Consider the following 27,429-nt stretch of genomic DNA (forward strand, 5'->3'; position numbering starts at 1 on the left):
TTTAAGAAACTCCTGCCCCATATTACAAAGTATATTTTTTGTTTCTCTTTGTTCAAGAAACCTTGCCTGTGGCTCTAGTGTTTCTTGCCCTCTTACTAAATCTCAGAGACAGGATGGTCAAGCTGCAGAAAGGCTACTTTATTCCATTCTAGTCTTACACTAATGCATCAGGTAGGTCCCTGAGGCCTACATCACTTGCCATTTTATTGCAAAGTGGAATTACAACCAAAGCAGTAGCTGGCGGTAGGCAAGGCCATACTTTTGATTAATTCAAAGCTACCAAACACAGAGGAAACTGGCAACAAAAACTGTGAATTGCATGGCTTTTCCTAAGCTATAAGTGCATATATGCACATAAGCTTTTAAAAACCATCCTAGCTACCCAAGAAGCTGAGTTCTCAGGATCATGATTCAAAGGAAAGGTCATAAGACTCTTACCTGCAATTAACTACCACAAAGCTAGAAAGAGAGCTGTGGCTCAAGTGGTAGAGGGCCAGTCTTGAATGAAAAAGCTAGGGGCCAGCACCCAGTACTGGCATAAACAAAGACACAACCTCTCCCCCCCACATTTGCTCACTTAATTAAAAAATTATGCTATAGGAAAGATTCTATGGTTTTCCCCAAAAGTTATTGTTAAAAAATTTCAGATTCCTATTTCTCAGTCTCATCTTTCAGTAAATTGTTGAACGTGTTTGTGTAGTTGTTTGCTATGATTTTCACAATACCTTTAGCTGCCATAGGGTCAAACTATAAACAAAAAATGGCTTTATGACTCAATTTTTTGTATATATATATATATATATATATATATATATATATATATATGAAGTGCTAAGAAAATTTTATGTATGTATGTATGTATGTAAGCCAGTACTGGGACAGGTTTGACATAAGGGCCAGTGCTCTGCCTCTTGAACCATACCTCTACTTCTGGATTTTTGGTAGTTAATTGGAGTTATTTCAGAAGCTTTTCTGTCTAGGTTGGCTTCTAACCTTGATCCTCAGCCTCCTGAATAGTTTAGGATTACAAGTGTGAGCCACTAACACCTGGTGAGATATTTATTTTATTTTTTGTCAGTCCTGGAGTTAGGATTCTGGGCTTAGGCACTGTCCCTGAGCTCCTTTTGCTCAAGGCTAGCACTCTACCACTTGAGCCACAGCTCCACTTCCGGCTTTTTCTGTGATTAATTGGAGATAAAAGTCTCATGGACTTTCCTGCCGGGGCTGGCTTTGACCTGTGATCCTCAGAGCTCGGTTTCTGGAGTAGCTGGGATTACAGGCGTGAGCTACCAGTGCTCGACTGAAAAGTTTATTTTAAATTTATAAGGGTCATTAAGTTCCTTTATTAGCATAGTCTCACACTTTCCCACCTGTGTTGAGGCTAGGCATGGAGTCAGAGATCTGGGGCCCAAGTGAGATCCCACAGTGTAGCTCCCTCTGCATGCCCCGCCTGCAGGTAACTTTGCTGCCTGCAAAGTGATCCTAAAAGTAGGTAAGTAAACAGAACAATTCTATTATTTTTCCAAAGAAATTCCTCAGTTTCTTCAAAGGGCACCTGGAGCATAGACCTACCAAACCTCAAATGAAATACAGCAAAGCAAAGTCAAGAAGGACTGGTGGGAACCCAGCGAAAGTTTCATAAATACAGCTTCGGGTTTTAAGCCTATCAGTAAGCAATGATTTATACTGAGTTTCAAGGCTAAAGTGTATGAAAGCTACTTACATGTCACATCAGTAAAGAGATGAATAATATTAAATGATTCCTCAAATTTCTAAATTCAAGAATGACATAAGGACAATAATTTTCAGGAATATGATATGAAAGAAAAAAGGCCCCCAAAGGACTACTGTACTAGTGTATCACAGCCTCTATCTTCCTCTGTCCCTCCTTCCCTCTCTCTTTCATTTCTCTACCTCTTTTGAGATGGAATCTGGTTATGCTGTCCTGTCTGGCCTTGAACTCTCAATCTTCTGTACCTCAACCTCCCTAGTAACTGGGATTACAAGTAAACAGCACTGTGCCTGAATATATTCCTATTACTATCCATGTGTTATATCTTTACCTTTGATTATAACTAATAATTTTTCTTCTCCCTTTGGTAATCCTCTCTTGAAATAGGGCTTAAGCACTTCCAGGTTGCATCTGCAGATAATGCAGCGCTTTTTTTCTTTTTGTGCCAATCCTGGAGCTTGAACTTGGGGCCTGGGTGCTGTTTCTGAGCTTTTGTGCTCAAGGCTAGTACTCTACCACTTGAACAACAGCCCCACTTCCAGCCTTTTCTTCTTTTCTTCCTTCACTCCCTCCTTTTTTTCTTTCTTTTTGGTGGTTAATTAGAGGTAAGAGTCTCCTAGTTTTTCCTGCCCAGACAGGCTTCTAACCGCAATCCTCAGATCTCAACCTACTGAGTAGCTAGGATTACAGGCATGAGCCACTGGCGGCTGACAACGTTTTATATTTCTATTTTTTAAAAGTACTTTAATGTGTACATAAATATTTTAGTTCATACTTAGCTGGGTCAAAAGCTAAACCCATTGAGATATTTCTATTAGAACAAAAGTACTTAGTGACTTTTAAGGGATCTGTTAAATTTTCCAAGGTGGCTGTCTGCTTCCCGTAGGTCAAAGTTCACAAGTTGAGCTGATAACTGAGCTGCCCCCCAGTGACTGTCTTGTAATGAGATTTAAATTAAACTATATATTTCCCTTCACCTGCTCACATTCTAGACCTCAAGATATCAAGTAGCTGTTCCCCACATGGGTAGAAAGGCAATTTCCGCCCCCTGTGAGATTCCATTTCATGCATCTTTGAGAAATTCAAATATGCACGACAATAAAATATATCATGGAGATGAGAGCCCTTCCAACAGTTATCTAGTGATGAAATTAAAAGCACACCAGTTGAAGCCAACCCTTGGCAGAAAAGTCCTCGAGACTTCTGTTCAGTTAATGAACACAATGCTGGAAGCAAAGCTGTGGCTCAAGTGGTAGAGGGCTAGCTTTGAGTGAAGAAACTAAGTGAGAAGATATGGTCCTGAGTTCAAGTCCCAGTACGGACACAAAACAACAACAGCAACAACAAAAGCATATTTTAACTCCCAGTGAGTTCGTAAAACAGGTAAATGTCCATATACTCTTTTCCCTCTATTTCTGGTTTCCCTGGCTGGCACCCATCCCGGCAGTGAATACTTGAACACATCCTCTATCCTCCAGCTCCCTGGCTCTTCAAGTTCTCACAGGGGGTCAACCAGACCGTGGTGCTTTGTCTCTGACACGAAGAATACAAATAACAATGATGGGTGCTAGTTTTTTTTTTTTTTTAAACAGAGTGGTAAACTTTCTAAGAGTTTGAATGTGGGAAAGAAACACAGCACAACACACTTAGCTACTCTTTACGCCCTCTCCCTCCCACCCCCAGGAAAGGAATGTCTTAGGTTTTGCAGGTACATTGGAATGCATTCATAATCTGCACAAGCCAGGTGCTGATGCACCCACCTGTAATTTCTAGCTACCCAGGAGGTTGAGCTCTGAGGATCAGAGTTTGAAACTAGCATGTGCAGAAAAGTCTCTTAAGTCTTTTATTTCCAATTCACCAGCAAAATGCCAGAAGCAAGCCTGTGACTCAAGGGGTAGAGCACCTGCCTTGAGCAACAAAGGTAAAGGAGAGTGGCGTGGCTGGCCCTGAGTTCAAGCCTCAGTACCAACAGTACCAAGGAGAGAGAGAGAGAGAGAGAGAGAGAGAGAGAGAGAGAGAGAGAGAGAGAGAAGAGGAGAGAGGAGGAGAGAGGAGAGAAGAGAGAGAGAGAGAAGAGGAGAGAGGAGAAGAGAGAGAGAGAGAGAGAGAGAGAGAGAGAGAGAGAGAGAGAGAGAGAGAGAGAGGAGAAAATAAATATAAACAAGATTCTGCAAATGGTATCCTGGCAAGATTGTTCTTACTCTTTGAGGCCAATGCAACAGTTCATTGTGACTGCAGGAGTAAGGAATTATGTAAGGCACTGCGGAGTCTCGTTTCCGGGAGCCGCAGACGCTCAGCTCGGCTCTCCAACAAAGCCCAGGCAAGCTGGGGAGGCGGGGACCGAGGTGGCCGCGTCCCCAGCCCTGGCCAGGAGGAGGGGGAGAGGGTGGGGGAAGCAAAGTACCGTGTGGTCCAGGCACTGAAGGCAGCGGTAAGGCTTAGAGCAGCAATGGCCCATCCCCGCAGGCTGGCAGGCAGGCAGGGGACCTCCTTGCATTCAGTGTGTCCCGCGATTGTCCCTAAGCCGAGGTGCCGGCCCGCCGCTGGGAGCTGTCACAACTTCCATGTGGTCCCCTCGGCTACCTTATTTCTCCTAATAACTTCAGGCATCAATCCACGAGCCCAAGGAGCTGAAAGAGCCGGAGGGAGGGCGGAGCCGGCGCGTTCAGATCCTGCTGCGCGAGGGAGGCAGCGCCCAGGGGGAGGCGACAGGCAGGAGGGAGGGTCACCGCGCCCGGGAACCCTCCGAGTGAGGCAAAGCAATAGTCACGTAACAAGGGGTGGGGACATTTCCCAAGGCCGCGATGCCAGCAGGACCCAGCCGGGGCTCCCCGAGCGCTCCGGGGACGACGCGCCTCTGCACCACGCAGACAACGCCTGGAGAGGACGCAGGACGCACGGGAAAGCCCAGCCTGGCTCGCGGGGACACGGCCCGAGGATCCGCCCCCCTCCCCCAAAGGCTGGCAGAGCCTTGCCCGGTGTTCACATCTCGGGTTGTTACCGATCAGGGAACCTCCCCCTCCCCCCAATACACACACACTCCAACCCCCACGCCCATTTTCAAATTGATTATTGTTTAAATTTTCTTTAATGACATCTTTAACAAAGTACAATTGTGAAATTGCTCGCCTAGGCTGACATACCCAAATCATCCAGGTGATGGAAATAATGCACAATTAAGGTTTGTTCTGGACAGATATTTCTCTTAAGCCAAATGGCCTTAAAAGGCTTTGATCTTCTCTAGTCAATCTGTAATTTTCCAAACAGCTACCAATTAAGAAGGGAACAAAAGTTTTTGTTTCTGTTTTCAAAAGATGCAAGGCCTTTACATTCATATTTATGTAATCCAGAAAGTAAATGATACAAATGTTGACACAATTAATTTGATATGCCAGGATTCCTCAGAAAAGAAATCCTGAAACTTCCACCAGCAGGAATGCACAATTACATTTGTTTTTTTTGTCCTCTAAATTTGCTTAAGGTCTCAAGCAGACAACAGTTGCCGAAAACAGGTAATTTTACTAATTTGGGATTTCCCAAGCAGGCTTTATTTTTAATGTGTGTGTGTGTGTGTGTGTGTGTGTGTGTGTGTGTGTGTGTGTGTGTGTGCCAGTACTGGGACATGTACTCAATACACTCAGGGCCTGGGTGCTGTCCTTTACCTTCCTGGCTCAAGGCTGGTGTTCTACCACCCCCTCTTTCCTGTTTTTGCATGATTAATTGGAGATAAGACTTTCACAGACTTTTCTGTCTAAACTAGCTTCAAACAGATCCTCAGATCTCAGCCTTCTGAGTAGCTAGGATTACAGACAGGTCTCAGCTCAAAAATTGTGCACCTGGTGAAGAGAATAACCATCCTCAATAAAAGATTCTATTTTTCCTCACAAGAATCTCCAAACATGCTCCCAAGCAGGAGCTTTAATTAAGTAATGTAGGCTCTGTACATTTACTTGTGGGGAGGACACAATGACCAAATAAGAACTGGTATGTTTGAAATGTTTGCTCTACACCCCCCCTCAAAAAAAAAAAAGGCTCATACCTGTAATCTCAGCTGCCACTCAGGTGGCAGAGGTCTGGAGGATTGAGGGTTTAAGGCCAGCCTGGGGAAAATATTAGTGAGATCCCGTCTCAACAAACAAACTTGGTGGGCATGGTACTCATGTCTGTAGTTCAGCCAAGAGGATGACATCTTTAAGCTAGGAGAAACAAGGTCCAAGGCCATTCCCAAGCAGAAATGTAAGACCTTAATTGAAAAATAAAGCAAGAAAGACCTGAAGTATGGTAGAGCACCCACCTGGCAAGTGTGAGGCCCTGAGTTGATACAAAGAATGTGAACAGGTGTCTGCCTTTTTTTTTTTTTTTTGGTAAATATAAAAGTAGGAAATACCTAAGGTGTCTGAGGCTTTCTTATTGTATGGAAAGGAAATAATAGCATTGAGCAGCAAAAGAACTAAGCAAGCAGATGCCGTGGTTGCCCATACCTGGAATTCCAGCACTAGGGAGTCTAAGGCAGGAGGATGGACTGAGACCAACCTAAATGATAAAGACCCTGCCTCAAGACAAAAAGAAACTGTGTGTGTGTGTGTGTGTGTGTGTGTGTGTGTGTCTGTCTGTCTGTCTGTCTGTCTGTATATGTCTATTTGAATGATGCTTTGAGAACACGCACACTGTTCTTATGAGAGTGGACACTTGCTAAACAGGAAAGAGGTGAGGGAGCTAATGTTACTATCATGCCAACATGGTGTGTGGGGGGGGGGTGGGGGGGCCTGGGAACTCTCCCTTAGCTTTTTGCTCAAGGTTAGCACTCTGCCACTTGAGCCACAGCACCCCTTCTGGCTTTTTTTTTTTTAGTTTGGTGCTAAGGGTCTAATGGGCTGACTCTGAACTGTTTATCTCATATCTCAGCTTCCTGAGTAGCTAGGAATACAGGTCTGAGCCACCAGTGCCAAGTTTTCTCTTACCTTTTCAAAATATAAATTTTAAATGAATGTTTTATATTTTATATATATATATATATAATATATTTTGGCACTTTTCCTTTCCAGATGCACAGTATACCCCATTTCTGGCCTAGGGAAGACTCTTCATGTTGGTCCCTGTGTCCTTCAATATAATTTATTTGTCTCCTTGCTTCCTGGACTACCTTAGGCTCATCTTGTCCAGCACAGGTCTGTCTGGAGTCAGCCATCCTCCCTTCTGGTTGGAAAGGGTCAGATACACCCCCAAACCCCGCCGCTGTTTGTTGTATATTAGAACACCTAGAGGGTACAGGGGTCCTCTTGAAGGAAGGGGTCCTTCCCTCAGACAAACATCCTCTGAGAAGACATTAGGGTGACGAGGCCTTGGGAGAATGAAGAGAAAATTGTTCCTTCTTTGGAAACCCTTGACAGTTGGGGCTTGGCTTCCAGGTAGAGGAAAATTTATCAGTGCAATTGGCTACGATAATCTACTGGCAAATGAGGGAGGCAGGAAAAGAGAGAGAGAGGTAGCTCTTGGGCAGAATCTCTCCAGAGGCTCAGGTCTATCTCATAGCAGCAGTATGCCCTTAGCATGAGTGAAGCAGCCCTGAGTGCAATCCCTACAACCCAAACAACGAATCCAAAAGCCAATCAACCACCCAACAGACAGAACTTCCAGAAACTCTCAACATGATTTGGATACCTGGAAAAAAAAAAAAAGGAGTAACCTTCTCAAAAGCAAACTACAACAGCAGTTTGCATAGTGGAATTTAGATATAAAAGGAAACTGAACTCACAGACTCCTGATTCTAAAAGGTGTTTAAAAGCTACTTTCACTGCAACAAATTAACAAAAAGCAAGAGGAAAGCTTGATATCTCAACCTCCATTTTGTGTCTGTGTCCTTTGTGCTAAGCCAGCCAGTTGTGTTGCAGTCACTTTGGTTTCCAATAAGAACTAGCTGATCAGTAGCATCTTCATGACATGGGCTGAAATGACCCCTAAGGAACAGTAGAGCCTGACTGAACAGATCCCACTCCCCTAAATGAGGACAATTACTTATAATGACAAGGCTGCAGGAGGAATTGTCTCATGGGAACCAAAGTCCCCCCTCCAGTGATGACAGAAATAACGTCTCCAGAATGTCCAGGAACAAGGACTGAGATAATGGTCCTCCCAGCCTTACCTGACAATCCTGAGATAATAGAGTGTCCAACAGCTGCCCCTACCTTTGACCACTGGGACACACGTGTGACCAGGATTGTTTAATAAATAGGCACACTGGGCACTGGGGGCTTATGCCTGTAAGCCCAGCTATTTAGAAGGCTGAGATCTGGGGAATGAAGTTCAAAGCCAGCCTAGGCAGAAAAGTCTGTGGAGACTCTTCAACTTATTACCAAAAAAAGCCAGTGGTTCAAGGGATAGAGCATTAACCATGAACAAAAACGCCAAACAAGAGTGTGAGGCCCTGAGTTCCAATCCCAGCACTGGCAATACACATAAGTATTATGCATACCCCTTTCTACCTTTCCCTAGATCTTTGTCCTTTTAAACCAAGCCTGGCCTAATGTTTTAACATTTTAGAGTACATTTGCAAAAAGAATTATATATAAGTACTTTGACGTAGTAGAAATCATATTACAATGTGAACATTTTCAATCTTTTTCTTTCTTTGTCCTCTTCAAGCCAAGAACTTCTGTTTTTCCTTCTCCCTTAGTTACCCCAGTCAGACTGACAGCCACTCAGTTCTGCTCGATTTAAACTGATTAATAGGCACCATTTACCTTCTCTAGGACTTCTACCTTTCTCTCTTGAAATGAATTTTATTCTGGTTATTTCCTGTCACTCTGTATGAGCCTGGACCAGACATTCTACCTCATGTGATAATAATGGTCCTCATTTGTCATCTGCCAAATATCCCAGCCCCCTCTCTCCCCTATCTGGGCCCCCATCGGGTTCACCCTTCAGAACCAGTGATCTGCTTGCAGAATGGTTGCACACAGCTACATTCTGAAAAGATGGGGGATGGAAAGCCGAAGGGATCAAGCCCAGCCAAGGTGGGCTCTCACCCAAGGCATTTGTTGTTTTGTGCACTTTGTGAGCTGCAGAGCATTTACAGGAGGTCAATGAAATAAAAAAAAAAAGTATCCCTGTCTCACCATTTCTTTCAAAAGACAACCATGAAAAAATGATCCTGCAAGAATCTCACAGATTGTCATGGCAACCATCTGTTTATTTTGGTTCCACTGTCTCCGCCTCTCCCTTTTCCATATATCTCACACAGGAGCTGGAGCTCTGGTACTAGTGGCTTGTAGAGACAACTGCTAGGAAAATGTGAATAGTGTTCTTTTTTATTTTTATTTTAAACCAAATATAGCTCATCTAGAGATTTTAATGAAGGAAGGAAAAGATAGAGAACAGAAATCTTGCACAACTGAAAGCGATTGGTGACTACCTCATCTGCATAGAGAAAATAGAGGTTTTAACACTGTTGGTGTAATGACTTGGATTTAGAAAACTGAAAGGAAAAAGACAAAACAGTACGTATTTTTGTTCCTAGTATTTTCCTAGATGCGTATCAAAAGAAAACTAAAGAAATTACTTAGCTATAATTAAGAAGTTGCTATCAATGGAGTTTTTCTCCTCTGCTAGCCTTTTACGGTGTCTTTATTATTATTTTCTTTTAAGCCAGTGACTGGGATGATTTCAGGAGAGCTGTGTTCCGTATGTTTCTGCATTGCATATGTTTCTGCACAAGAGTTGGCTCCTCTTAGCAGGGAAATAATATTTGAGGTTGTCTTTACTAGCTGTGTCAGAGGCCATTGGCCCATGCCTATAATCCTATCTACTTGGGAAGCTGAGATTTGGAGGATTGCAGTGTGAGGCCAGCCCAGACAGAAGAGTTTTTGAAACCACCTTTCAACTAAGAGCTGGGAAGCATGCCTGTCATTTCAGCTACAACAAGAAGTCTAAGGGAATTAGAGACCCTATCTCAGAAATAATCAGTGTAAAAAGTGCTAGAAGCCTGGCTCAGTAGTAGGGTCTGGCATAGCAAGTTCCAAGGCCTGAGTTTAAAATGTCAATACCTAAAAAATACCCTTACAGGTACGAGCCAAGGATGTCTATCTTATAATATTTTTAATTTTTGCATGTTGGAATATTTCACACTCAGAGAAGCAGCACTTTATAAATGTGGTACCTACTGCCAGGTGCCTGTGGCTCATGCCTGTAATCCCAGCTATACAAGAGACTGAGGTCTGAGGATCTTGGTTCAAAGCCAGCTTGAGCAGGAAATACATGCGACTCTTATCTCTAATAACCACCAGAAAACCAGAAAAGGTGCTGTGCCTCAAAGTGGTAGAGTGCTAACCTTGAGTGGAAAAAGCTCAGCAACAGGGCCCAGGCTGTGTGTTCAAGCCCCATGACCTAGAACAACAACAACAAAAAATGTGGTACCTTGGTGGTAGTAAGGTTGTTCCCCTTCACTCTGGCCACAGAAAATCTGCAATGGGTGACTCTGAGACATACCAGAGGGAGCTATCTCTTCTTGTGGCACAGTGGCAGGAGATAAACACTGTTTAAGCACTATTGCATACTATTGCATACTATTGCATATTAAAGCACTGTTCACGGTGCCAACAAGCCTTTATTGAAAGCATCCATTTCAATATTTTTTCCTTTAAACTAATAAGTACTGTGGCTGCTTGTGAAAGTCTAGAGCAATAAACCTGGATATCTAGAGCCATAATAAATCTCTGGCTTCTGAAACTCAGAGCAATGGGCCTCTAGCTCTGAGGACCTGAAGCTTGAATGCTTTGGATATGTCAATCCATCTCCTAGTCCTTGGACACTTGGCCAGAGCCATCCAGAAAACATGTGGGGGTGTTGTTATCTCCATGGTGTGTCTCTGTGATGCCAAGAATGCAGCTCTGTTTTCAGCACTCTGGACAGATCTGAAGACCCATGGGGTACATGTGCTGCCATGTGGAGACTTGGGACCTTGCACTGCTGACCAAGTGAGTCCACCATACGGTGGGGGTATTTACAGTCAATGTCTAGCTCACAGACCTAACACAGCCTGGGAAATCATTTGGTTTGGCCCTACCAAAGCAACTCGAATTCAATTAATCCAGGAGTTTTATTCATAGCAACATAAACATCAATATCAGTTAACCTCACATGTCCAGTGGCCCCTGTAGAAAACAATGGTCCTGTCTCTTAATTAGGCAAAGATTGAAGCTGTGTAGCTGAGATGATTGCACAGCACCGGTGACTCAGACTGCATATGATTAAAATGGCAAACTATGTTCTGTGTGTTTATCTATTTAAGTAATTTACTATGTTTACATTTTCTCACAAGAGGAAATAGAAAAAAAAGAAAAAAGCAAAAAAGCAAGGCCAAAACAAAAAGTAGTGGCCCATGACTGACTATAATACTAGCTATTTAGAAGTCAGAGAATCAGGATGCTAGCAATTGGAGACCAGTTCTGGGCAGACATATAACTCCATTTCTACCAATAAGCCAAGTGTGGTCTCTAGCCCCAGCTAAGCAGGAGGCATAAAAAGGAGGACTCTGGTTTGAATTAGACCGTGGACACAAGGATGAGACCCAATCTGAAAAATAACAAAAACAAAAAAAAGGGATGTGGGTGGTGCAAGTGGTAGAGCCTCTGGGCAGCAAAAGCAGTGTCCAGAGTTCAAAATCCAGTCCAAAAAAGGGAGAAAGAAAACCAAGAAAATAGTAAGAATGAGAAAATTCAGAAGATTCCCAACCTCCTCTGAGATGTCCCAGAAGGCATGTGGAGTAAGGAAGTAGATCCAACTTAGGACTTGTGAGCAGGAGACCCTACATCCAACTACAGAAACCCTGTCCCACAGTGTGCCCAGTGAATTCCTGGTCCACTGAACCCGAAATGTGTGTGTGTATATATATATATATATATATATATATACACACACACACACATTTATATATATACATATATACACACATATACATATACATATATACATACATATACATATATATGTATATATACATATACATATATATACATATACATATATATTTAAATATTTATTTATTTATTATCCAAGTGATGTACAAAGGGGTTGCAGTTTCATACATAAGGCAGTGAGTACATTTCTTTTTATTTCCAAAGCATTTATATTTATATTATAAATAAGAACAAGGTCCAGAAGGCTCTGAAAGACTCTCTCTCTATGCATATATATGTATATATATACATATATATATATATATATGCTCTCAAAGTGGTGATGCTCCTAAGCCCACAGAGATCCCAAGTCATTTTTTTCAGGCTCAATGCAAATAGATCTTACAAAGCCATTTTTCCTCCAACGTATCAATTGAGTCACCTCGTAAGCTACCTTTTAGCAATCTTTTACACCATTGACTCACCAGTCAATGTGGGCCTTCTGAATCCTTAGTCTTATTCCTTCTAGGCCTTACTCCTTATTAGAAAGCAAGTAGTATGTATTGGCAAAACGATTTGTGATTTCTTTGCTCTGTCAGTAAAAGAACACTGTGATTAAACCAATCCAGGTCATCTTTGATGAGCACAAAGGCATCAAATATGTAACAGTGTCTATGAAATATTAATTTGTTTAATTTGTAGCTTATCACTGCCATGAGAAAAGGAGGGGTGGATGGATGCAGGTGGCTTTTTAACAGCAGTTCCATTTGGACTTATTGCTGGGGGACAAAACAGCAGCCTTGGGGCTCTTTTCAGTTCAAATGGAGTGAAGTTGAGAATGAGTCCTATCCACAAATCAAGGACCAGGAGAGCCCAGTCAAGTCCCGCTGAGAGGTGACAATCCAGTTGGAGTCCCACATCATGGCTTTCAGACATTCTCCTTCACTCTTAGCTGGATCTATAATGCCTGCAAAGGCAGCTTAGTTCTCTTTTAGTTCAAAAGTAAAATGGCCTCCCAGGAGAGGATCAAATGGACAGTTTTGACTTAGAGCTGTTTTGGTCGTTAGAAATCTAATAAAAAGAATTAGATCACACTCTTTGTTTGTAGATAGAGGACAGATTTGAGCACCTAGGATGCTTAAGTTTAATATTTGCCATCTTCCTGCCTACAGAGATGACAAAAGATGCCAGTTAAAGGCTATTTTCCTAGATTCCTATGTTCAAAAAGCTTGACATCTATTCTTAGCCATAGGCACCCCATTTTACTGACAAAATTAGCCAGATAATCTGTAAAATGTGACTAGAAAGCTAGTCTCCCTGATTCTATTTCCATTTTTCTGCTGGCCATATTAGTAAATTTAACTATGACTTGTCATAGTGCTTAATCAAATGTAAACTAAAGGGAATCACTTTTCAGCCTTTTGGCTAAGATCAAGTATAAACTAAAGGGAAACCACTGGGGGAAATTCAGTATACTTGGAATGATGGCAACTTGCCTTCTTTTTTTCTTCTGGGATCACGTGTTCAACTCAGAGCCTTGCACTCACTTGGCTTTTCTTGCTCTTGGCTGGTGCTCTACCACTTCAGCCATGCCTTCAGCTCAGCTTTTGTTTTGCTGGTTACTTTGGAGATAGAGTCTCATAAGCCTTTCTGCTCTGGCTGGCTTTGAACTGTAGTCCTCAGGATCTAGGCCTCATGAATAACAAAGATTATAGGCATGAAACATTTGTGCTCAGCTGTAACCTTCTATTTTGATTGTTTACCCACACACCTGGAGTAAGTTCTCATATGCTGATGGAACTGGGAGGTCAACCCATCTTGGTATTTGCAAGTAGGGTCATGCTAAGTCCCTAGAGCCCAAGGTCTGCAATTCCACAGGGTAGCGAGACATGTTTGTCTTCTGGTGATCACATTGGAAACAAAGCTGTGAAACCATCATGGATAGGTACTGTATTCTAGTCATGATAGGCTAAGGGAAATTCTGGTTTTTTATATTAATCACTGTGCATATCATCAATGCCATTTTAAAATCATACCTAGGACTTCAGTCATTAGACATGGGAGGTCTCATGCTAGTAACAGTAAGTGGCTTCACCATCCACCCAGTTAAGCAAACCAACACCAGGCTCTCTGTGAACACCCCCAAACCCCACCCTCAATCCTTCACCAAGTCCTGCAGATCTCACTCCACTTTGATCCAGGAAGACATCTTTCTGGTCTTACTTTCTATAGCCCCAGCTGGCTGAGTTCACACAAGCCCCTCTCTGCCACTCTGGAGAAGAATGCTCTGTACATACACTGCACATTCCTCCTAAACCTCTGCCTGCTTTTTTACTGGTTATAGGAGAAGTGAAAACACATAGTTTGCTCTTCCTTTTCTGTCCCCACCTGCTCCCCTCTCCTTCCAGTCTGGTGGCCTCTTCCCCATCCCTCACTGCTTATGCTCTTACCAGGGTGTCTCCTGCTCCACATACTTTGTGCTGGACCATGTGTACTGGTGGGATTTCCTTTCTTGGGATTGTTCATCCCTTGCCTTCTGCATCTACTGGACATATCTTCAGCTCACTTCTTGCTTCCTTAATAGTACTCACTTCTTCTGTCTCCTATGAGGTCAGCTCTGCCTTTTCTAAGCATTTCACCACAGAACCACTTACTACACGGTTCTGCACTGCTCTGATTTTGCAGGTGTCTTTGCCTGTTCTGTGTCACTGTCACAGAATACCTCAGTCTGAGAGATTTGTAGTGAAGAGAAATGTATTAGCTCATGGCTCTGGAGGTGGAGTTCAAAATGGAGACAGAGAGAAAAGGGGAAAAAGATTCAACTTACAAGTTCCAGGCTTTTTGTAATCATTATTCATCTGTCCATGATAGGTAATGATCTAGAAACAGTATTAATCTATCCCTTATGGTTTAAACACCTGCTATTAAGGCCCAACTCCCAACACATGCTTTATGGCAGACAGATTCAAACAAGAATGTGAAGTCCTATGGGACTGGGCTGCTACTCAGTCTTCTGCACTTGCAGCCTAGTACTTAGTATTCTGCATAGCATACAGTAGACACTCAGTAAATGCTTTTGGAATGAACAATGAAAACATAAGAATTCTAGACTCTTAAACCTTTGAATCTTTAGAGTGAAAAAAATTCCACCAAGACTTTACCAGAACAGTCATGTTTGGAGCAAGTAGCCCCATTGGGGACCTATCACCTGCTGTGGCCTTTGCAAACCACATAGGAAGGACTGGCTTGGTGTTATTGTCTCTAAGGGATTCAGTTACTCCACTATAATGTGTATACACATATACAGAAAAAACATAAGCTGACTAAAATTTGGTGACAAATATCAAGTAACAAGTACCTCCTCCTCTTCTTTTTCTTTATCTTCTTTTTTGGTTGGTGCTGAAATTACGGCTGAAACTCAGGGCCTAGTCACTGATCCTTAGCTCTTTCTCTCAAGGCTAGTGTTCTGCCACTGGAGTCACATCTCTACTTCCGGCTTTTTGCTGGTCAATTGGAGATAAGAGTCTTATAGATTTTCCTACTCAATCTGGCTTTGAACCACAATCCTCAGATCTCAGCTTCCTGAGCAGTAGGATTACAGGTGTGTGCCACTGGCTTCTGGCAAGATTATCTTTTTGAATAAACTTCACACAGGCTCCTCTGAGACCTCTTATTGACCTAGCCTTGTTTTACTTGGGTCTTGACTTCATCCCAGGAATGTGTAGCGAGACCCTCACTCCCTTGTTATCCTAATACTTTGGCCTTCCTTCTGCAAGAATCCTGTCAAGTCAGTATAGCATAAATGCCCCGTCCTTATTTTAGCCCTTTTATGATTTTCCCACCAAGTAACTGTCCCCTCTCTGCTTATTGGTCATTAATCCTCATCATTCTTTGTCAAATTGGAATTGAGTTCAATCTCTGACTGCAAAAATCTTGTTTTGTTTCACAGTAGTCCTGAATAATGTTCCTCCTCATTTTGACTAGTATCAGAATAATTTATTTCTTTAACCAAAAAAAAGCTTTACATGGTGACCTTCACATTTTTAACTTTGTTGTTTTTTTCTATCTGTCCATGCATTATTCAAAATGAATTTTGAATGTGTTCACGCAGTTCACTTACTCAAAGAATTCTGGGTGGGCAATTTTTTTTATTCTTTCCTTATTTATTGAAAGCCCCTGTGCTGTTACAGAGTCCTCTATGAATTGTGCTATACACTAAAGTGGGGGGTACCCTGTTTGAGAGTGGTCAGTGTTTACCTTATTCACTATGAGGTAGTGATAGGGAAAGATTTGGTCAGGAGACTCGAGTATACATGTTGTGTGTGTGTGTGTGTGTGTGTGTGTGTGTGTGTGCGCACGCGTGTGTGCCAGTACTGGGAAACATAGTGGTCCTGGGTGCTATCCATTAGCTTTTTTGCTCAAGGCTAGCACTTTACTACTTGAGTCACAGCTTGACTTCTGGCTTTTTTGGTGGTTAACTGGGGATAAAAGTCTCACAGACTTCCTTGCCCAGGCTGGCTTCAAACAGCAATCCTCAAATCTCAGCCTTCTGAGAAGCTAAGATTACAGGAGAGAGAGCCACTGGTGCTCAGCTGGAGTATATATGTGTGCCTTCCGGGGATGAATATCTTCCTATGCTAGTTAGTTAAAAAAAGAAAAATAGCTCACTCTGACCTACTTTCTTGCTGCTGCTGGTCCTGTCATTGACTGACTAAGCACACAGTAGCTTGATCCTACAATTTCTTTGTTCCTATATTTGAACAAACAGCCAACAATATGGGGAGCACTCCTTCAACAACAGTATACAGGCAACTCACACCAAAGACTCCAGTGATGGAGAACACTTGGCTGGCTACTCCCAGATATAAACAAGATGCAAGAAAGATAAATAAGAAAAGGCTGCAGAAGTAAGCCACTGGAACCTGCTTGGTTACTCTGCCATCTCTACGTTCGTCACCTCTCTGCTTTGAGATTTAGGCCATAAGGACAACTGGGGATCTGTGGGCATGGGACATTCAGCACCCAAAATTGCGCTAAGGCATCACTCCTCAGAGAGCAGAAGTGGGACAGAAGAGCTAATCTACAAAGAAACCAGACACGATCTCCTGGCTGATCTGAAAAGAATAGGTGATGAGCTTGGATTCTGGTAGCACTGTTGGTGTTTCTCACAAATATTGGTATAGTTTCAACTTGCTTTATGATACTGATAAACTATAGCCTTGAAGTCTGTGTGAGCCTCTGCTGGACCCTGGAGTCCAGCAAAGTATCTGTCCTACCACAGACCCCGAGGAAAAACGTAACAAATATATGATTCCAAATGGGGTTGAGATTAAAATTCTGTGTCAGTGTTATAAACCAATAGTGCAGTACCCTGAACTTTACTCTGTGTGTGTGTGTGTGTGTGTGTGTGTGTGTGTGTGTGTGTGTGAGGGCCTGGGCACTGTCCCTGAGCCTCTTCAATCTCAAGGCTAGCACTGTACAATATGACCCATAGCACCACTTTGGGTATTTTTGAGTGGTTAATTGGAGATAAGAGTCAGGACTTTTCTGCCCAGGCCAGCTTTAAACCATGATCCTCAAATCTCAGCACCCTGAGCAGCTAGGATTACAGGTGTGAGCTACTGGCGCCAGGCTACTTAAAAAACAACACACAAACCTACAGCTAGATGCTTTTACGGCACCAAAATACTTCAGTAGCAGATACGGTTTTCAGAGAGAAGTAACTATGAAAAGTAATGGGGTTTAAATGAAGACAGGCTAGGAACCCTGATGGCTGGAGAGCAAAGCTGAGGGCTGCCAAATTTGATTGCTCTCCAGGCTGATGCTGTGTACATTGTGCATGGTTGAAGAGATAGCAACAGCTGTGAAGGAAGGTTCCATGTGCCCAGACTGCTGTCAGGACTGAAGATAAGAGGAGTGAACCACACTAAACATGATCCTTGACAATCACAAGGCCTTTATTTTAATCCTTTAGCTCTTGAGGGCCCAGGACATTATTAATAGATGCATGAATTCTATATATGGCTTGGACTGAAGTTTGTCTATTTCTAGGAGGCATAAGTCATGATGAACATATCAAAAAACACACATAATAAGAATCCAATGGACATAGGATTTCTATTACACTTGCATAAAAAATGGAGTTCATTCATATTTACTCTGTGTGTGTGTACACATACATGCTCAAGCCTACCACTATGCCATTCAAGCCATACCTCCATTTCTTCATTCTTACTTTGTTTTGCTATAAAAACACCTCTTTTATTGGAAGAGCCAATTTTCTCTCTCTGTTAATGTTTAAGTAGTTGTAATAAAGTTTCAATTCAACACATCAATTTAGGAGTACAATGCACCTTGACCAGTGTCTGAAGAGATAATTCTTTGGACTGTATGTTTTCTCTTATTGCTTAGCTCTCACAAAATACGGTCACATCCAGAATTGTTTTGTAAATTTACCGAGATGGGTTTTTTTCTCCCTTTACTTTAGGGATTTTGCTATGGTACAATGAAAAAAAATTCATTAGCTTAGAAGCATGTTTCAAAATGCAACTGCACTTCAGTCTTAGTCATGTGCAATATAGGTCATCTTATTTTAAGTGGGCCCCAAAGTGGTTGTCCCCGAACTGCGTTAGCTGTTTTGCATGAGTAAAATTCTCAGTTGCAGAGAAAAAGTGGGCAGTGAGAAGTCAAAGACGAATGGTTCCTGAGGGTAAGTGGCCCGTGGACAATCTTGTAGGACAGTAATGACGAGTGGATGTGGAAGAACCTGAGTCCCCCGGTGCTCCATCTCCTTTTTCAGCACCTTAGGAAGAGCTATCAGGTGTCTGCAGGTGGCTCACACCTGTAATCCTCGCTACTCGGGAGGCTGAGATCTCCGGAATAAAGTTTGAAGCCAGTTTTAGCAGGCAATTCTGAGAGACTCTTCTCACCACTTAACCACCAAAAAGCCAGAAGTGGGGCTGTGGTTAAAGTGTTAGGGCTCCAATTTGAGCTAAAAAGCTAAGACAGTATCTAGGCTGTAGTTTAGGCCCTGATAGTGGAGCATGTGCATGCATACACACACACACACACACACACACACACACACACACACACACACACGATGGCAGAGCCCTCTTTCAGCATACTCCATGCTCTTGGTACAGAGAGACAGAGACTTCCTCTCACCAGGCTCTTAGATGAGTACCTTCTGCTGAGATCTACAACAAACCTGCCAATGATGAGAACTCTCCCCTAAACAGATGGTCTCTCAGAGGTCCATCATTGAGTCTTCATCTTCAGTCCATGGTGTGGTGTTTTGGAGAGGCAGTGGAACCTTTAAAAGGTGGAGCCTAGTGGGAGGTATCTTAGCCATTGGGGCTATGCCCCTCTTGAAGGAAATATTTGGGCTTTAGTCTCTCCTTTCTCTTTCTTGCCTCCAAGCAGCTAGCTTCACCAGTGCTCCATAGCACAATATTCTGCCCTACCACAGACCACCACCCCCCCGCCCAAACTTCTGAAACTGAGAGCCAATATAAACTTCTAAAACATTTTTAAGTTATATCTAAAGTAATTTGTTATGGAAAGCTGAGTGAAAAATGAGTCCATACTCATTTAAATTTTTAAAAAAAATTTAAAGCAAAAGACATTTTTTTCATATTAACCAACATTTAAGAAGAATCATTGATCTGTTCTTCCCTTTGTAACACATCTTTGCCTTGGCTAAGAAAAGCTGTCCACTCTTTCTTGCTGCAGAGCTTCCAGGGAAGTTTGCAGGGTCACCTTGGCTGCCCCCACATCCCATGTGACAAACGGGTCTGCAATGGTTTGCATCTGCCTATCCCAAGTACAAACACTCTGAACTCCATGATTTACTCCCACTGAGAGGCAGGGCCTAGTGGGAGGCATTTAGGTCCTAAAGGTGTCATCCTCACTAAGGGATCGATGTCTCTCTCTCTCTGTCCTTTTGTATTCTGCCATATGATGACACAGTAATAAGGTCCTTTCTAGAACCTAACACTTCGATCTTCATTGTCCCAGCCTCCAGAAGTATGAGGAGTTTGGTCTTCATTGTCCTAATCTCCTAGAAGTATGAGAAATAAACTTCTTTTTACTTAAATTATTCAATGTCAGGTATTCTATTACACTAGCACAAAACAGATTGAATTGAGACAGACATCGTAGTTCCCCTTTCCTTTAAAGCCCTCATAGCTTTAAAAATATTATTTTTACTAAGATGGCTATTAGGCACCCCATTCCCTAAATGCTTGTGTGAGGTAGGAGAAATATAAATATGTACTACATTTTCAGGCCATTTGAATATAGGATTGCTGTTTTCTATGATTGATCTATTATTTAACAAAATCAAAAGAAGCCAATAACTAGAAATAAAAAGCCAATAGAAAACCAAATAGAAAGCCAATAACTCTAAGAAGAAACATCTAACTTTTTAAATATGTATCTTCTTTTAGTAGCTGGACTTGTCAATCCAATTTTTTGGGGGGAGGGGGGGAAGAAGGTTTTTGGCCTTGAACTGAGGGCTTGGGTGCTGACCATGAGCTATTTTTGTTCAAGGCTAGCACTCTACCACTTGAGCCACAAGCTCTACTTCTGACCATTTGGTAATTTTGATTGGCGGTAAGAGTCTTATGGGTTTTCCTGCCCAGGCTGGCTTCAAACCACAATCCTCAGATCTCAGCCTCCTGAATATCTTGGATTACAGACATGAGCCATTGATGAATGGATCATCTGATGATGCAGCACATCACTGCTCTTACCCAATATGCCTCCTAAATAACTCTCTAACCATTGTCATCCCCATCTCCACCATGCTCGGTCATGTCCCATCACCACCCCCAGGTGGTCTACTGCCATGGCCTGGGGCTGGTCTCCATGTCCACCTGCACTTCAGTGCAGGTCTGCTCAATTCACCCTCCTTGCAGAGACTTCTCTTTGTAATTAGACCGGGACCAGGGTCCTCATTAATGCTTAGGCTCTGCAAGACCTGACTAGCCAAGGCTCTCCGCAGTCTAGAGTGCCATCTAATCTCCCTTGAACTCCTTTTAACTCTGTGGCTCTGCCATGCTTCTCCCCTTCCATGGTAACCCTCTGAAGACTCTCATATTGCTCCTGGGCCACTTTCTTCCACCTCAGAGCACACATCATGTTATAGACTAGCTCATACTCCCTAATATGCTTTATGTTGTGGTGGTGATTCAATGACTTACCCAACTGGGCTCTGGGTTTGGAAGGGCACAGAGTATGATGCTGGTTCAGCCCCATGACTGCATTTGCATAAGCAGCTATGCACATGAAATGACAGAATATTTCAAGCCATTTTCACATATATAGTCACCCTCATTATAGAGTCATGTCACAGACCAGGAAGTTGAAAGAGAACAAGGTCCTGGGCTTATGATGAGAGCTGAGATGGGTGTTTGATCCCCAATTCTGTGTTTTCTCTACATTACATTATCTCACTAAGCCTCAGGCTAGGAGGAGACAGCAGCCTATCTTGGTGAGTGCAGCTTTGATGCTAAGGCCTCCTTGCTTCAGATCCCAGCCCTGCTTGAATGAACTTGCACGGCTTTAGCAAAGCAACCTATCTCTCTCAGCTAACGAAATGCCTACCACACGGTTAATGAGAGAAGTAAATAGGACAATGAATGGTAAGCACCTACCCAAAATGATTCAGCACATAGTAAACACATACATGTTAGTTAACAATGAAGAATAAGCAGTAGATAAGTTCCTTTTAGTTCTATACCTCCGTAGTACTTCTTAGACCTTGGCAGGCTATTTTCTATACTACAAGCATACTATGTGCTGCTGTAAGCCCTGTAGCTTCTTATGATGCAATATCAAATCCCTTTGCCTCCTTTCTTTCCCACAATGGCAAACTAGCTACTCACTCCCCTAGTCTCCTTTGCCCCCCAGTTTTTACCTCTGGCACAGAGCTTCCGCTCTCCTTTTTGGAACAGCTCCTGCATCTGGGCAGAGGCCCAGATGTCTGTCCCTTTAGGACTCCAGCTATAGTTTTCCCACTGCAAAAAGGATTTTAAGCCATCTGCATGTTCTAATTTGGTAATTTCCTCTGCCATAGATTCATCATTCTGAAACCACACATTTTCCTAGAAGGATATGTGAAAGGAGACAGCCTTCTTCACAAGAAGCTGAGCGCGTATCTGAAACTACGTTCATTTCCTTTCTACCGAGGAAGGCAGAGCAGCCATGAGCCCTTCTCCTCAAGCTCCTTCCTTCTTGCAGAAACAACTGGTCCTATTAGAGACAGAAATTCATGAGATGACCAACACTGCCCACCTATCTGGTTATACCAGCTCAACGCCCCAGAAGAATGTGCACAGTAGGAAAAACCCTTCATCTTGGAAAGTCTCTGCTTTAAATACTGTCTGTAATGACAGAGCAAGTGCTGACATAGTTGCTTCAGATAACAATAGGAACTCACCGGAGCATGAGGAGTTCACACTCTGAAACAATCTCCTAGCGCCAAGTGGCAGTCACAGCTGTCCAGTGTCAGAGCGGTGCTGGTCATGTGATGCTCATATTCCCTAAGTGGGAGGCTGTCTCTCTAAGATGCCCTGCCACCCGTGCTGTGGGCAGGGGCTGCTCTGAGAACTGAGCAGCTGGACGACTCTTTCCTATGGATTTTGTATCCTCACATCCACCTTTTCAGATTTAAAATATTTTTCACTAATATGGTTATAGCTGGATGCTGGTAGCTTATGACTGTCATCCTAGCAACTTGGGAGGCTGAGATTGACAGGATCACAGTTCCATGTCAGCAAGGAGAAATGTTTGTGAGACCCCATTCTCCACAAAGAGCAAGATAGGGTGTCATGAGCCTACTATCCTGGCTACATGGAAAGCCTAATGTAGGTTAAGTGTATAGCCTGGCAAAAAGTAAGTCCCTCACTCAAAAATAACCAGGAAAGAAGAACAAGGCTGGAGGCATGGCTCAGCAGGAAGAGCATCTGCCTAGCAAGCATGGGATCCTGAGTGTAAACCCCAGTAAATAGCTGTGTCTATACTGAACATATACAATAGAATTGCCACTTAACCAACATGGTAGAACAAAATAGTCTAACAACAGTTTCTACTGCATTTGTCATTAAAAGTAAACTAGAATTTATTTAAGTCTATGGGGGGAATGCATGTATGTGTAGGCAAGCACTAACATCAGTTTAGACCAAGGACTCCAGCATGCTTGGATTTGAGTATCACAGAGGATCCTGGAACCAATCCCTTAGGAATGCTGAAGATCAAATTTATTACCAGGATTTGACAATCACCGCCACCACAGTAACAACACTAAGACCATCAGTTTTTTCCCGTTTTCAGTTATAATAGTTTTTTAAAGTATGTATTTTTAAAAATATGTATTTTTAAAGTTTCGAAAACAGTCATGGGGCTTGAACTCAGGGCCTGGGTGCTGTCCCTGAGCTTTTGTGCTCAAGGCTAGTGCTCTACCACTTGAGCCACACCTCTACTCCCTGCTTTTTAGATATTGAATTGGAGATAAGAGTTTCATAGACTTTCCTGCCCAGGCTGGCTTTGAACTGTGGTCCTCAGATCTCAGCCTCCTGAGTAGCTAGGATGACAGGTGTGAGCCACCAGAGCCTGGCAATGCAAATCTTTTTATTTCACTATAGTAACAGAAAACAGCCTTTTCAGAGTAAAGCAGGAGCTCTGTGGCCACTGTTGTCATGAGAGGTGCTTGTCCTCCACACTGCAGAGGACAAGAGAACAAGGAAATATTCTGAACCCATTCACTGCCAATGTGCACATTTATACTAGCCTGTCTCATGTGCAATCTGTTCCCATGAAGGATTGGGAGTCCACCTCATTAACCACTGATGCATTGCCTTTCCTGTAAGTCTCAAATGAGTAAGAGAAAAGGGTCATGAAGAAAATCCCCCATGGGTTGTGATCTTCTTATCTTTTAAAAAAAGTTAAACAATGGACACAAATGCTGGATTTGTGTGTGTGTGTGTGTGTGTGTGTGTGTGTGTGTGTATGCACATGTGCATTGTGTGTCTGGTTTTGTTCACAGTTCTGGAACATTAGAAGTGTGTACAGATGCATGAAATTAGCACGACAATCCAAACATGTACCGGTATCCTTACTCCAAAAATTTCCGTTCGCATATCCTTTTCCTATCTCCAAGCTCTGGCAACTATTCACCTGTTCTCCAACCTAGAAAATGTGTCTTTGGAGAAATCTAATTTAAATGGAATCATACAGTAGGAACAGTTCTTTTGCTTAACATAATGTCTTTACAATCATACACGTTGTCAGGTGAAACAACAGTCCTTGTGGTGTTTGTGAGAATGACCTCTGTTTCATCTCAGATACACTGATTGTAGTCTTTCTTTTTTTCTGAAACAGATCTATGAACTTTCTAGATCATTTCAAAGGGCCAGCTTTTAGTTTAATTGATTTTCCTTCACTGTTCCTTCTGTTTTCAATTTCATTGATTTCCTCCCCCCATCATTATTATTTCTTTTCCTTGCTTTGGTTTGTTTTGCTTTTCTTGTTCTATTTTCTTCAGGTGGAGGCTTAGATTTTGAATTCTTCTATTATAAATATTTAAACTACTAGATATTGATGTCATATATATATATATATATATTTTTTTTTTTTTTTGCCAGTTCTGAGGCATGAATTCAGGGCCTGAGCACTGTCCCTGGCTTCCTTTTGCTCAAGGAAGGCTAGCACTATACCACTTGAGCCACAGTACCACTTCTGGCTTTTTCTATATATGTGGTGCTGAGGAATTGAACCCAGTACTTCATGTATGTGAGGTAAGCACTCTACCACTAGGCCATATTCCCAGCCCTATGTATCTTTCTAAGCACTACCTTCACCATATTCTACAAATTCATTTTCCTTCCATTCAAATATCATCTCATTTTCCTTGAGACTTCTCTTTTGCCCCATAGCTTATTTTGAAGTGTTACTCAACATCCAAATATCTAGAGATTTTTCCTTTCTATTATTGTTTTTTTAAAAGTGGTGTTTCTAGTACTGGCTTCATCATTGTCAGATAACATGCATTTTTCCAACTTCTAGTCTTTGTGGGTTTTTCTGACATAGAATGTGGTCTGTCTTGGTGAAAGGTCCATCTGCACTTGTAAAAAAAATGTGTACTCTGTTGTTGTTGAGTGAACTGCTGTGACGGATTGAAAGTGAAATGTTCTCTACAGCCCGTATGGTGAATGCTTGGTCCCCACCTGGCTCACCTATTTTGGAAGGTTCTGGAAAGTTTAGGAGTTAGGAAGACTACTTGGAAGAGTCAGTCACCGGCCACTCCCTTTGCTCCCCATTCCCTTCTGTGCTCTCTGCTTCCTGCCCACCATGAGGGAAACAGCCTGCTCCTCCACATCTCCCACCCACCATGCTGTTCTGACTCTCCATGGATCCCAGAACAACAGCGCCAGCCACGATGGACCAAACCTTCTAAAACCTGGAGCGAAGTACAGATGGGTTTTCTTCCTTAAGCGGTCTTTTGTCAGATTTTTCATAGAGATGCAAGTATCTTAAAAACACTAATATCATACTGCTGGTTATTTTCCCCCCTTCTCTATGAATTTTTGGTCTACTGCTTCTACTTATTATTGAGAAAGGTGAAATCATGCATAATTTTGGATTCATTGATTTCTCCTTTCAGTTCTTCTAGCTTTTTTGCTCACTAGACTTTGGAGGTCTGTAGCTAGGGGCAAATGCGTTTAAGATAGGCGTGCCTGTCATTTCATCTTTATGTAATTAATATTCCTCTTTATCTGTTGCAATTCTTTTTTGTTTTGAAATTTACATTTATTTTAACATTAACATAGCTGCCCCAGTTTATGTGTGTGTGTGTGTGTGTGTGTGTGTGTGTGTGTGTGTGTGCGTGTGCGTGTGCATGTGTGTGTGTGTGTCCTGGAGCTTGAACTCAGGACCTGGGCACTCTCCTTGGTCTTTTGTGCTCAAGGCTAGTACCCTACAACATGAGCCACAGCTCTGCTTCTGGATTTTTGGTGATAAATATCATGGACTTTCCTGCCTGGGCTGGCTTTGAACTGCAGTCCCCAGATCTTTACCTTCTGAGTAGCTAGAATTATAGTTGTGAGCCACGGGTGCCTGGTGGCAGTGGCTTCTTCTTCTGCTGCTGCTTCTGCTTCTTCTTCTTCTTCTTCATCTCCTCCTCCTCCCCTCTCCTTCCCTTCCTCTTCCTTCTCCTTCTCTTCCTCCTCCTTCCTTTACAGTACTGGAGTTCAAATTCAGGGCCTCTTGCTTGCTTGTCTTGATGGGCTGGCTAGCAGTCTACCACTGGAGTCATGACTCCATTTAATATCTTTGTCAAATAAATGCAACATCTACCACCTCAACTTTATTGTCTGCTGTTTGACTGACTTTGCTATAAAAAGTCTTCATTGAGATTTTCCCAGTTCTCTTTATGAGTAATTTTAGATGGTGTGGTGAGCATTTTGAATTTTACTGTATGAGATTCTGGGTCTTGTTTAAATTCTTCATAGAACCAGTAGCAGTCAGCTGACCAGATAGAATCAAGTTTTATCTAATCTTCTGCCAGTTGTGCACGCAATGCCAGTTCCATTTTCAAAGTGAATGGACTGAACAGTGCCCAGTATGGTACTGAGTGGCAGCCTGTTCTCCAGCTCAGCACTCCTAGTCTACATGGACTAGGAGAATGCCATTCATATCGGTGGAATTCAGGGGTGAGGCAAGGGTTCATCAACAACCACAAGGGGTCACATGCCTAAATTCCTTCTACTTCCCTGGGGTCTCTCTTGTTAGCCTTCCAACCAGAAAGGTAGGACTTAAGACATGCAGTCTGTCATATGCTTCTTACAAGTGTGCTCCTTTCTGTAGCCAAGTGGAAGATGAACAGAGACAGGATAGACAATGGGAATTTCCTCTGCCCTGTTGGAACCACAGCTTGTCCTCACGAAGAGGAAAGTTTGCTTCCCCCAGAGGTGGGCTCTGGTGGTTCCTGCTGCCAAGATGCTTATAGAATGAGACAATAAAGAGGAAGAAGGAAAGAGATTTCTAGAGCTCTCTCTGAGTGCTAGCCATTTCCTTTTCCACATCACTCATATGCAGAGGTTCTCGCTCAGTGCACGTGCCCGCTTCCGGGTTTTAAGCCGTACTGAGTTCAAGCTAGCAAATGTGGAGAAGAAAACTTACGAATTCATCATCAGTCCTATGATAATTGGAGTTTGTGTGCTGTCCCACCTGTCTGTTTCTCATTCCTTTCCAGAGTCATCTAATAGCTGCTCCATACACACTGTCCATGTCTTCTTACAGATGCCTTTACTGAGAAAGGCAGAGTGGAATGAGTCCTCTGTCTCCCTGGACATAGAAGTTTATGGAAAACTTTTATGTCACCTGTATGTTAGGTCTTCATATTTTTAAAAAATGGTCACTCTATGTTGGGCACTGGTGTCTTATACCTGTAATCCTAGCTACTCCGGATGCTGAGGTCTGAGGATCACAATTTGAAGCCAGCCCTAGGCAGGAAAGTCTGCAAGACTCTTATCTCCACTAAACTACCAAAATAAAAGCCAGAAGTGGAGCTGTGGCTCAAGTGGCAGAGCGCTAGCTTTGAGCAAAAGAAGCTCAAGAACAGCCCCAAGGTCCTGAATTCAAACCCCAGGACCAGCTGACCCCCCTCCCCTGCAATCATTCTACATTCCACCAATTATATATATATATATATATATATATATATATATATATATATATATATATATATATATAAAGATCTGAAAGGAGAACAACAATTCTGGCCATATTAGGAAGTAAAAA

At 42.6% G+C, this 27,429-nt stretch overlaps 1 protein-coding gene across 2 annotated transcripts in view; it reads right to left on the bottom strand.

The window, feature by feature from the left end:
• Positions 1–27,429, bottom strand: part of Mtus2 (microtubule associated scaffold protein 2) — a 540,827-nt gene that overhangs the window by 63,373 nt on the left and 450,025 nt on the right. Inside the window, exon 1 of one of the 2 annotated variants that reach the window (XM_048341577.1) lies at positions 4,137–4,229. The exons of the other annotated variant lie outside the window; for it this stretch is intronic. Coding sequence (XP_048197534.1) covers positions 4,137–4,229 — 93 coding nt within the window. Of the gene's footprint in view, positions 1–4,136; positions 4,230–27,429 lie in introns of those variants that run through there. 2 annotated transcript variants of the gene reach the window in all.

The sequence above is a fragment of the Perognathus longimembris genome, chromosome 3 (assembly GCF_023159225.1).
Source record: "Perognathus longimembris pacificus isolate PPM17 chromosome 3, ASM2315922v1, whole genome shotgun sequence".
NCBI classification, from domain to species: Eukaryota; Metazoa; Chordata; class Mammalia; order Rodentia; family Heteromyidae; genus Perognathus; species Perognathus longimembris.